The following is a 12,772-nucleotide window of genomic DNA, read 5'->3' as shown; positions in this document are numbered from 1 at the left end:
CCTATATTTGATTTTCAATACACGTCTTGTATAAATGAATGAGACGTTCTTTGCTAGCATAACATTGCTACGTGTGAATGATTGAATGAAATCAGAAGCATGGCGTCTCTCTCAGTTAACAATGTATTGTATTTAGAATCTATAATATATCGTTGATTTGAATGAAATCAGAAGCATGGCGTCTGTCTCAGTTAAGAATGTATTGTATTGTATTTGCCATTTTTACTAATTGTTTGTCTTACGTCAGCGCACGTGGCGTGACGTCACTTCAGCAGACGTGGTTAAGTGCTCTGTACGGAGGGGTCAATTGTTCCTCTGCATGGTCCCTGCTTTCACTGCATATCACAATATCATCTGCGAACATCATGGTCCAAGGGGATTCCAGTCTAACAGGAAGGGGCTCAGAGCTGATCCCTGATGCAGTCCCACATCCACCTTAAATTCCTCTGTCACACCTAAGGCACACCTCACCATTGTTCTGCTGCCATCATACATATCCTGTACTATTTTAACATACTTCTCTGCCACACCAGACTTACGCATGCAGTACCACAGTTCCTCTCTTGGTACTTTGTCATAGGCTTTCTCTAGATCCACAAAGACACAATGTCACTCCTTCTGACCTTCTCTGTACTTTTCCACTAGCATCCTCAAGGCAAATAATGCATCAGTGGTACTCTTTCTAGGCATGAAACCATACTGTTGCTCGCAGATACTTACTTACTTCTGTCCTGAGTCTAGCCTCCACTACTCTTTCCCATAACTTCATTGTGTGGCTCATCAACTTTATTCCTCTATAGTTCCCACAGCTCTGAACATCCCCTTTGTTCTTAAAAATGGGAACTAAAACACTTTTCCTCCATTCTTCAGGCATCTTTTCGCCCGCTAGTATTCTGTTGAATAAGTTGGTCAAAAACTCCACAGCCATCTCTCCAAATTGCTTCCATACCTCTACCGGTATGTCATCAGGACCAACTGCCTTTCCATTTTTCATCCTTTGTAGTGCCTTTCTGACTTCCCCCTGAGTAATCATTGGCACTTCCTGGTCCTTCACACTTGCCTCTTCAACTCTTCCTTCTCTCTCATTTTCTTCATTCATCAACTTCTCAAAGTATTCTTTCCATCTATTTATCATACTACTGGCACCAGTCAACACATTTCCATCTCTATCCTTAATCACCCTTACCTGCTGCACATCCTTCCCATCTCTATCCCTCTGTCTGGCCAACCTGTAGAGATCCTTTTCTCCTTCTTTCGTGTCCAACCTGTTGTACATGTCTTTATATGCCTCTTGTTTAGCCTTTGGCACTTCTACCTTTGCCCTAGGTCGCATCTCCATGTACTCCTTTCGCCTCTCCTCAGTCCTCTCAGTATCCCACTTCTTCTTCGCTAATCTCTTTCCTTGTATGACTCCCTGTATTTTGGGGTTCCACCACCAAGTCTCCTTCTCCCGTTTCCTACCAAAAGACACACCAAGTACTCCCTGCTTGTCTCTCTGATTACCTTGGTTCTCGTTGTCCAGTCTTCCGGGAGCTTCTGCTGTCCACCGAGAGCCTGTCTTACCTCGTTCCGAAAGGCCGCACAACATTCTTCCTTTCTCAGCTTCCACCACATGGTTCTCTGCTCTACCTTTGTCTTCTTAATCTTCCAACCCACCACCAGAGTCATCCTACACACTACCATCCTATGCTGTCGAGCTACACTCTCCCCTACCACTACTTTACAGTCAGTAACCTCCTTCAGATTACATCGTCTGCACGAAATATAATCCACCTGCGTGCTTCTACCTCCACTCTTGTAGGTCACTATATGTTCCTCCCTCTTCTGGAAATAAGTGTTCACTACAGGCATCTCCATCCTTTTTGCAAACCACCATCTGTCCCTCAAAGTTCCTTTGCTGGATGCCGTACTTACCCTTCACTTCTTCATCGCCCCTGTTTCCTTTACCGATATGTCCATTACAATCTGCACCAATCACAACTCTCTCGCTGTCTGGTTTGCTCAGAACTACTTCTAGTTCCTTCCAAAATTTCTCTTTCAACTCTAGGTCACATCCTACCTGTGGGGCATAACCGCTAACCACATTATACATAACACCCTCAATTTCAAATTTTAGTCTCATCACTCGATCTGATACTCTTTTCACCTCCAAGACATTCTTTGCCATACTCTTCCTTTAAAATAACCCCTACTCCATTTCTCTTCCCATCTACTCCGTGGTCGAATAATTTAAAGCTTACCAGCAGATCTAAAAATGTGGAAAAATAAAGGTGCTACATTACAAAATAGCATTTATGTTAGCACAGATACAAAATCCATTCTACCAAAAATCTTTTTAAGTAGGCGGCAATATTGAGCCATGGGAAGTCTCATTTCTCAACACGAGGAATGGTAGACCTAGTACAAAGACATTACACGACCCGTGGATTTAACTTGTATGCAAAAAAAAATAATAATAAAATTATCGGGTTTGTTTGACCTGTGCTCCATATAATCGACAAGGAAATGTGTATCCAAAACGTGCTCAGTTTCCGCAGGCTACATATCCATTTCAGAAAATACGCATGGATTTCATTGAACTAAACAAAAGTGAGGGAAAACAATACTGTTTAAGTCATTATCGATGCTCTTTCAAAATGGGTAGAAATATTACCAGCTAAACAACCTGATGCACTAACAGTAGCTGAGCATTATGCACAGATATCACACCAAAGGAACACAATTTGTAAACAAAGTGGTTAACAAAATAGGAATAATGTTCCAGATTAACTTGAAACACCATTGTTCTTACCATCCACAAAGTGAGAGAATGAATAGTACAATTAAGAACAGACTGAAGAAATGCATGGAAGAAACACAGACCATGGACACAATGGGTAGATTTAGTCAAACTACACATACATTACAAGCACGACAGATCTCATTCCAATCAAAACACTGTTTGGGAGACCATACAAATTACCAATATTTTCCACACAATGAGAGATAGATGAATGATGAAGAAAGGAAAAAAAAAAACTCATACAAGTGGGAAGGTCCCTTTCAGGAGTTATTGACAACCCCATAAAGCTTTAAAAATAGCAAAAAGGAATACTTGAGTTCATTTGTCGGTTGTAAGAAGGTTATTGATTTTGAAATCATTGTTAATACTAAAAACTAATTTGTTTTTATTGGCCACTTGTAAGATTTTCTCATTCCCACTCCCAAAGTCGGTGTAGTCTGGTTACAAAGGGGGTAGTGGTATTTAGAACACTTCCGTCTCAACCCAGTGATGAAAACAACTCAACCGAGGCATTTAGGGGAGTGGGACTGCTATCATAATGGCGGCTAAACAATTACATTTTGGCGTTGGATGAAAACGCTACCCGTTATTTTAATTTTTCTGTTCGAGTGGTACCTATGGGGGGACCACACAAGGTCCCAGAAAAACAAAGTGGATAACTACATACAAAAAACTGAATTTGAGTTCATTAAAATGACACAATAGATCAGCACATGTAAAACCACATTCTTGTGACAATAATCAGGCAATGAGAGTTGCAGTGTTACTATATGTATACCTTTTTTACTCTGCTCTAGATAATGTGGTAGCAAATGTAGGATAAACAGGGGGTAAATATAGGAATAATTGTGAATATAATTATCATATATCTGCTTCCAGTAAATAAATGCTTTGCTCTGCTCTGGATAATGTGGCAGCCGCCTAGCAGGAGATAGCACAAGAACAAAAACATCTAACCATCAGAACTGTTAGAACCAGGTGCACCTGTTGTCGAAAGAAATGATGACTTCACATGTACTCAGCAATCTTACACACACACACACACACACACACACACACACACACACACACACACACAAACAACAAGTACACTTTGTTTCCAACTATGTTTTGCTCACGTCTCCTTTTTGTAACATCCATATAAATAAGGGGCGTTTTGAAACTACATAAATAAAACTGCTAAGGAGAGGATAATCAGAGAGTGCAGTGGTGAATTGTACGAGACAGTTCCTCTCCTCTCTCCTTTCAAGCTGTCAAACTTGAACTGGTGTCTTTGTTTCCTTTTTGTTCAGTTTAAAGAATGTCGAATTGGCAAACCTGGCTGCGGGTCACTGGGGCCCTCCTCTGAAGCCAGGCCTTAAGGTGGGGTTCGAAGGCGACTGCACCAATGAGGCTCGGCTGGGCACAGCTTCAAAGGTTAACATGGATCCCCCTTTCCATGGGCTATGAGAGGGGCATCGGGGTCGGGTGTGATGTGAGCTGGGCGGTAGCCAAAGGCGTGGACTTTGGCGATCTGATCCATGGCTACAGAAGCTAGCTCTAGGGACAGTCACCTCTTTGGGAGTGAAGGAGCCCGAGCTGTTGCGTGAGGTCGAGAAGTTCTGACTAGATACAGTTGGACTTGCCTCTATGCCCTGCATGGACTCTGGTACCAGTCCTCTTGAGGACTTGATTGAATAGAACTCTGTTCCACTCTGGAGTTGCCCGCGGTGAGAGAGTCCGAGCAGGTGTGCGTATACTAATTGCCCCCCGGCTTGGGGCCTGTATGTTGAGGTTTACCCCGGTGGATGATAGGGCAGCCAGCCTCCACCTTCAGGTGGCGGGACGGATCCTGACTGTTTGTGCTTACGCACCAAACAGCAGTTCAGAGTACCGACCCTTTTTGGAGTCCCTGAGAGCACTCCCTCTGGGGATTCCATCATTCTGCTAGGTGACTTCAATGCTCACGTAGGTAATGACAATGAGACCTGGAAGGGCGTGATTAGGAAGAACGGCACCCCTGATTAGAACCTGGTGGTGTTTTGTTATTGGACTTCTGTGTTCATCATGGATTCTCCATAATGATTACCATGTTCAGGCATAATGGTGTCCACTTGTTCACATGGCACCAGGATACCCTCTGCTGCAGTTGGAGGATCGACTTTGTAGTCCTGTCATCAGACTTGCGACTGCAAGTCTTGGACACTCTGGTGAAGAGAGGGACAGAGCTGTCAACTGATCACCACCTGGTAGTGATAGTAATAGGAATAGACAAATATCTCTTGTTCTGAATGTCGTACCCAGCCACCACCGACTGTCGGAGAAAAATACATTGTGTTTTTACACACTTGACCAATAAAGCTGACTCTGATTCTGAAATTTGTTTCCATTAAAGTGATATCTAACCTTCGTTTTTTTTTTCAGTTCCATTCTGATTGTTTATAAAAGTGCCTTGTGCCTTGTGCTTGACTTGTTTATCCTGAATACACAATATTTTTAATGCCCAATGTTCTTCAAAAAGACACTTGTGTTTTCAATTTATGTGTTTGAAACTAACATAAAATACATATGATTACTTGATCAGGTGTTGTACAGGAGAACCAAACTGGCAACGTATCTCCCCGGCCTGAATGCTTTGGTACAGCATATTGCCAGCACCATGGGCTTTGCTACTCATGGATCCTATGGCTCTGTGGCAATGGCCACTTGCATCAATGGTATGGCATATTTTCTGTCATTCTTTTTCCCATTTTAAAATCAATTTCGATGGTATCTCTACTCATGAACGTCTCCACTAATGAAAAATTCAGGTTACAAAACTCCTGGAAAAAATATTGTCTCTAGTTACAAAGGAAAATTCAGGATGCGAAAGGCAAAAATAGGCGCTGGATTCGCAGACCCCAAATTGCACCGAACGTAAATATTCTATATATTGGTTTGAAAGTGCGGCGAGAGAGATGGTCTTCTATTGGCTATTGCCGTTGCATCTTCCTGGCATCCCAATAGTTAGGAGGGACGTCAGTCTTTACTCATGATGCTTTTCATTTCGCTTGGACACTCGAGTGTCACCGAATCACACGATAGCGCTTTAATACAATGTCACATGCTAGCACACATTGGGAATGTAAAACTTGTGAGTTTTTTTGTGATTTTTGCAAGTTTATTCATCTTCCGGCACCATGGACCCCCAAGAAAATTTAGCGGGATTAAGTTGTACGTGTGCAAATTCCTACATATGTTTTCTCAACTGTCAAACGTTTGCCTGCTCCTTTGTCCCCTACCATGCGTTTCGCTTCTCACTCAGCCTTCTCTTTGCATAGTCGCCCAATGCCAAAGGTAAATGAACAATTTTTTTGTTCTTTATATTTGTACTTTGAATGCTTCTTTTTTTGGTGGGGGTAGGGGAGGGCGATAGAGGTTATTTGTTGAATAATAGAAACGATTCTATTTATGAAAAATTCCCATTACGAAAGGACTTCCGGAATGAATGGAAGGTACCACTGTATTTAATAGCAAGAGATTTAAAAGACCATTGTACTTCTGTTTCAAAAGTTTTGTTTTAGTGCTTTTTGTTCATTATTTAAGGATTCCAAGTGTCTACACCAAGCTAAAAAAATCCTGTGCTTTGTGAGTTAGTGTCTGTTTTAGAACAGTTGGGGTTGCCTTCTTCTGTTTCAGGACCACTTCCATTGTGGCATGATGAGACCAATGGATTTTTTGATGTCAGGGACCATCTCTACCAAATGCCCGATAATTTGGGGTTTGAATGCCATTCGCAGGTTTCGGAACCAAAGACAACAATGATAAAAAAGAAGGTGCCTGATTTATTGCTGACCCCATCGAGGCCCGAAAAATATATGCCTGGACTGCCTAGCAAAGAATTTTTCGTAAGTATAATACAAAATATCACAGATCAGATCAGTGACTTTTTGCAGCCTCAGACCATTCATAACTTTTTCTCCTGCAGTGTTGCTCAAAACAAATCAAAGCTATTTATATAGAACCTTTCATCTATTAAAATGCTACACAAAGTGCTGCACAGAAATAAAAACTGACAAAGGAATGACAAGTGTGGAAAATTCTTCCACCCTGACATTTAAATGCAATGCACACCCACCGGAAAATGCATACCTGCATGTACACACCCATACAGCACATACTGATCTAAAGTATATAGATATGTCAAGGCACTGAGGATCCAGGCAAAGAATGACAAACCTGTGAGAGCCATCCACACTGAGAGGTGCTGCCGCTTAGAGCCACTGCAAAGACCACAATGACCTGGGAAGACTTTGATAGACTCCCCACATTGTGCATAGCCTCCAATCTTCGCGCCACAGGGAAACAGCAGAATGACATGGGCTAAACCTTTCTCAGTGTGGCGGCTCCAATAAGGAAATAGTGACAATCAACTTAAAAATGTACAGTATTTCCTCCAAAAAGATTGGAACAGCTAGGTCATTACCCCCTCACTTTTTTTGTCGTTATCTGCTGAAGACATTTGGCTTTCAGATCTTTAGATGATGATGAGACTATGAGAAATTTCAGAATTCCACCCACATGACGTCTCGGCAGTTCTAGTTCCTCAGGTGTTGTCTTTTGGATTGATTGCATACAAAATTAGATTTTTGGCTTTTGGTTTTACCTGTGAAAACTGTACTTGCTGTTAAGAAAACATGAAGACCAGAGAGCTGTCTTTGGGATAAATGCAAACCATTTTGAAGCTGAGAGAAGAGGGAATATTGATCAGAAATATTCCACACACATTGGGCATAGCCAATACTGTCCAACAATTTGGAATGTCCTGAAAATGAAAGAAACTGGTGTACTGACCACCAGACATCGAACAGGTTAGCCAAGCAGATCAGCAGCAGTTGATGACAGAAAGATGAAAGAAGAAACACCCAAAGACATCACTGCCAACCTCCATAGTGCAGAGGTGAAGACATCACAATCCACTGCTTGAAAAAGACTTCTAGAAAAGAAGTATATAGGACATACTATAAGATGGAAACAAGTCTTCAGCAAAAATAAACTGTTTGGATTTTACAACGTACAGAGATGACTCCAAAAAATTTGGAACAGAGTTTTATGGACTGCTGAGACCAAGGTTAATTTCTACCAAAGTGATGGAAAGGCCAAAGTATGGAGAAAAATAGGATCTTCTCATGACCCCAAAAACACAAACTCATCTGTGAAGCATCGTGGAGGTATTGTCTTGCCTAGAGCTGGCATGGCTGCTTCTGGAACGGGCTCACTAGTCTTTGTTGATATACTGTCAACAGAAAAATTCTCACATCTAGAAAAACATGGCTGGAAAGTTACAGAAAAATAGATCCAAACTAATCAGGAGAAGCTTCATCATGCAACAACACAATGACCAAAAACACTGCCAACGCAAAGAAGGAGTTCATCAGGGAAAAAAAGTGGAAGGTCTTAAAATGGCCAATTCACCTTAAACCAATGGTTTTCAAACTTTTTCGGGCGTGACCCACTTTTGGGAGGTTAATTCCCCCAAGCGCTTGAAATTTTCAAGCATCATCTATCCATCCATCCATTTCCTGAGCCGCTTATTCTCACAAAGGGTCACGGGATTACTGGAGCCTATCCCTGATGTCATCGGACAGGGGACAGGATGCACCCTGAACCGGTTGCCAGCCAATTGCACCGTGCTGCCCCTTTGAATCACTAGACTCATATTTAGTTGGATGACCACAGTTTATTTATTTTAACAACTGCTTCACATCGGTGTGGTTGCCTTTGTTGGACTGCCTTCCTGTGTTTGACCTTTGCCTGGAATAAAACCATTCTCCAAACGATGTCACAGCCTCAAAGCCCTGCATCTGGGTCCTCTCCCTAGTCCCATGTTCATGACAGAACGAGATCGCCAGAACAGGTGCCACCAGGAAAAACGCGATGTCGCCAGTCACGTCGCCCTTTTGTCCTCTCCTTCCCTTTCACCATAGCCCCCCACGTATTATGATTACCTTCCATGTCCAATCCGTTAACCGCCATATGTTTTTTTTAGATTCAGATTTTTCTGATTTTGAGGGAGGGCCTTGACTTATATGACCCCCCTGCCCGATTCTGATTCTGATTTTAGTTTTGTTTTTTCCCTCCATATTTTTAGTCCGAGTCAATTTGTGTCTTGGCAGTGCCTGACACAGAGCCGCCTCTTGCCTTTTTCTTGGTGGTGCTTGACCCATAGCCCCCTCTCGTTCATGTCTCAGTGGTATGTGATCTGCAGCCCTTTCTCGGCGGTGCCTGACCCACAGTCGCCTCTGGCTCATGCCTCGGCAATACCTGACCTACAGCCAGCTCTTGCACATAGCTCGCTGGGTCCTGACCTGCAGCTGCCTCTCGCTCATTCCTCGGCGGTGCCTGAACTTCAGCCGTCTCTTGCTTATGCCTAGGCGGTGCTTAAACCCGGTCACCTCCCGCTCATGCCTCGGCGGTTTCTGACCCCTTGCCGCCTGTCGCCCATGCTTCGGTGGTGCATGACCCACAGCCGCCTCTCACCCATGCTGCGGCAGTGCCTGAACCCCAGCTGCCTCTCGCCCAGCAGCAGCCGCTGCCGCCTCTGGTTCATGCTTTGGTGCTGCCTTCATCCCAGCCGCCTTTTCCTCATGCCTAGGCAGTGCTTGAACCCAGTCGCCACTTGCTCATGCCTCTGTGGTTTCTGGCCCTTCGACACCTCTCACCATTGTGGCATTCCCTTGATCCCCAGCTGCCTATTGCCGATGCCTCAGCGATGCTCGACCAGGAGTAGCCACCACCACCTCTCGTTCAAGTCTCGGCGGTGCTAGACCTGCAGCCGCCTCTTGGACATGTCTCGGCAGTGCTTGACCTGCAGCCGCCTCTTGCTCATGTCTTGGCGGTGCTTGACCTGCAGCCGCCTCTTGCTCATGTCTCGGCAGTGCTTGACCTCCAGCCGCCTCTTGCTCATGCCTTAGCAGTGCTTGACCCACAGCCACCTCTCTCACATGCCTCGGCGGGTCCTGACCGGCAGCTGCTTCTCGCTCATGGCTCAACGGTGCCTGAATCCCAGCAGCCCCTCGCTCATGCCTAAGCGGTGCCGAAAATCAGTCGTCTCTCGCTCATGCCTCTGTGGTTTCTGACCCCTGTCGCCTCTCGCTCATGCCTCAGCGGTTTCTGACCCCTCGCTGCCTCTCGTCTATGCTTTTGCAGTGCCTGATCCTCAGCTGCCTGAATCCCAGCAGCCCCTTGCTCATGCCTAAGCGGTGCCTGAAATCAGTAGCCTCTCGCTCATGCCTCAGCGGTTTCTGACCCCTCGTCGCCTCTCGCTCACGCCTCGGCGGTTTCTGACCCCTCAGCGCCTCTTGTCTATGCTTTCGTGGTGCCTGATCCCCAGCTGCCTCTCACCCATGCTTCAACAGTACTCGATCAGCAGCCACTGCTGCCGCCTCTCGCCCACACCTCTGCGGTCCATGACCAGCAGCAGCAGCTGCCTCTCGCCCACACCTCGGCAGTTCTCCACCAGCAACCACTGCCTCTGCCTCTCCCCCACACATCGTCAGAGCTCGACCTGCAGCAGCTGCCGCCTCTCGATCCTTCGTCGTCGGTGCTTCGCCCGCAGCTTTCACCCGTTCCTGTTTGGTTCTTGCTCCGCTATTGCGACCCTCCTAGCAGACGTCTGCCTGAGACTCCCAAGCACCAGGGTCTCTACGGGTCGACTCAGGTGGACATCCAGGAGGAGGGTCCCATTGGCAAACCAAGAACCAAACCAGGAGCAGGTGACAGCTGCGGACGATGCCCCAGCGAGGCGTGGTCGAGAGGCGGCGGCTGCTGACACTGCTCGAGCACAGCTGGGGCATGGTCGAGCACCACTGAGGCATTTTTCGAGAGGCCGTGGCGGGTGCTGCTGGTTGAGCACTGCCGAGGCATGGTCGAGAGGCGGCAGCGGCGACTGCTGCTGCTGGTCGAGCACTGCTGAGGCTTGGCTGAGAGCAGCTGCACACAGGACAGTGCAATTCCAATTGACTGTATGGAGGTTTTGTAAATGCATATTGATTTTAGCTGTTTTTTTATTAATGTTGTCACCATAGGTGAGGATGGAAATGTAGATTGACTGCAAAATTAAAAGCTTTGCCTTTCGACTTAGCTCCCTCTTTACCACAACGGACCGATGCAACGTTTACATCACTGCAGATGATCCGCCTGTCGATCTCCCAGTCCATTATTACCTCACTCATGAACAATACCCCAATACACTTGAACTAATCCACTTAGGGCAGGACCCTGACCCTGAGAGGACACGCTAGCCTTTTCTGACTGAGGACCATCATCTCAAATTTGGAGGTCTTGCTTCTGATTCCAATTTTTCACACTCCGGTGCGAATCGCTACAGTGAAAGTTGGAGATCACTCCTTGATGAAGCCATTTGTGTGGCTTTCATCAAGTCCATTCAGGATAATTAAACACTGCTGGGCTCCAATGTGCATGCTATTTAAAGCAGGAGCGGTCCATGGATCAATTGCTACTGGGCCGCCAAAGAAATTATTAATTACTGACGCTCTATTCATAATCCGAGTCCGAACAATCTTTAAAATTAAAAATGACCGGATTGTCTTAGTCACATCTTAGTCACTTGAACGCCAAAATTTACGCCCACAAGCTAGCAAAATGAGTAAAAAAACAGATGTCTTTAGAAAGTTTCTTTTTGAGGGGAAAAGGCCCAGTGATGACACAGAAGATGAGCCTACAACTTCCACGAAAAAGAATGCTGGGAATGATGCGCAGCACGTTAGGGTGATTAAGGATAGAGATGGAAATGTGTTAACTGGTGGCAATATTGTGCTAAATAGATGGAAATAATACTTTGAGAAGTTGATAAATGAAGAAAATGGTAGAGAAGGAAGAGTAGAAGAGGCAAGTGTGAAGGACCAGGAAGTGGCAATGATTAGTGAGGGGGAAGTTAGAAAGGCACTAAAGAGGATGAAAAACGGAAAGGCAGTTGGTCCTGATGACATACCTCTGGTGGTATGGAAGCAATTTGGAGAGGTGGGTGTGGGGTTTTTGACCAACTTATTCAACAGAATACTAGCGGGCGAGAAGATGCCTGAATAATGGAGAGAAAGTGTGGTAGTTCCCATTTTTAAAAACAAAAGGTGATGTTCAGAGCTGTGGGCACCATAGAGGAAGAAAGTTGATGAGCCACACAATGACGTTATGGGAAAGAGTAGTGGAGGCTACACTCAGGACAGAAGTATCTGTGAGCAATAGTATGGTTTCATGCCTAGAAAGAGTACCACAGATCCATTATTTGCCTTGACGATGCAAAGGACAAGTACAGGGAAGATCAGAGGGAGCTACATTGTGTCTTTGTGGATCTAGACAAAGCCTATGACAGAGTACCAAGAGAGGAACTGTGGTACTGCATGCATAAATCTGGGGTGGCGGGGAAATATGTTAAAATTGTACAAGACATCTATGAGGGCGGCAGAACAGTGCTGAGGTGTGCTGTAGTTGTGACAGAAGAATTTATGGTGGACGTGGGACTGCATCAGGGATCAGCTCTGAGCCCCTTCCTGTTTGCTGTGGCAATAGATAGGCTGACAGATTAAGTTAGAATGGAATCCCCTTGGACCATGATGTTTGCAGATGATATCGTGATATGCAGTGAAAGTAGGGAGCAGGTGGAGGAACAATTAGAAAGATGGAGACATGCACTGGAAAGGAGAGGAATGCAGATAAGCCGTATTAAAACAGAATATATGTGTGTGAATGAGAGGGTTGGAGGGGGAAGAGTGAGGCTCCAGGGAGAAGAGATAGCGAGGGTGGACAACTTCAAATAATTAGGGTCAACAATCCAGTGCAATGGTGAGTGTGGTAAGGAAGTGAAGAAACGGGTCCAAGCGGGGTGGAACAGTTGGCGGAAGGTATCTGGTTTTCAATGCGACAGAAGAGTCTCCACTACGATGAAAGGCGAAGTTTATAAAACAGTGGTGAGGCCGGCCATGATGTACGGATTAGAGACGGTGGCCCTGAAGA

At 45.2% G+C, this 12,772-nt stretch overlaps 1 protein-coding gene across 4 annotated transcripts in view; it reads left to right on the top strand.

Moving 5' to 3' along the window:
- The window catches only part of LOC133512217 (cobalamin trafficking protein CblD-like), a 66,059-nt gene that overhangs the window by 27,070 nt on the left and 26,217 nt on the right, over window positions 1-12,772 (top strand). For 3 of the 4 annotated variants that reach the window (XM_061841627.1, XM_061841625.1, XM_061841628.1), the window contains 2 exons: window positions 5,346-5,478; window positions 6,440-6,648. In XM_061841627.1, coding sequence (XP_061697611.1) covers window positions 5,421-5,478; window positions 6,440-6,648 — 267 coding nt within the window. In that variant the 5' untranslated portion in view covers window positions 5,346-5,420. The remainder of the gene's footprint in view (window positions 1-5,345; window positions 5,479-6,439; window positions 6,649-12,772) is intronic. The other variant, XM_061841629.1, reaches the window with a different exon arrangement.

The sequence above is a fragment of the Syngnathoides biaculeatus genome, chromosome 14 (genome assembly GCF_019802595.1).
Source record: "Syngnathoides biaculeatus isolate LvHL_M chromosome 14, ASM1980259v1, whole genome shotgun sequence".
NCBI classification, from domain to species: Eukaryota; Metazoa; Chordata; class Actinopteri; order Syngnathiformes; family Syngnathidae; genus Syngnathoides; species Syngnathoides biaculeatus.
This window is presented reverse-complemented; position numbering and strand designations above follow the sequence as displayed.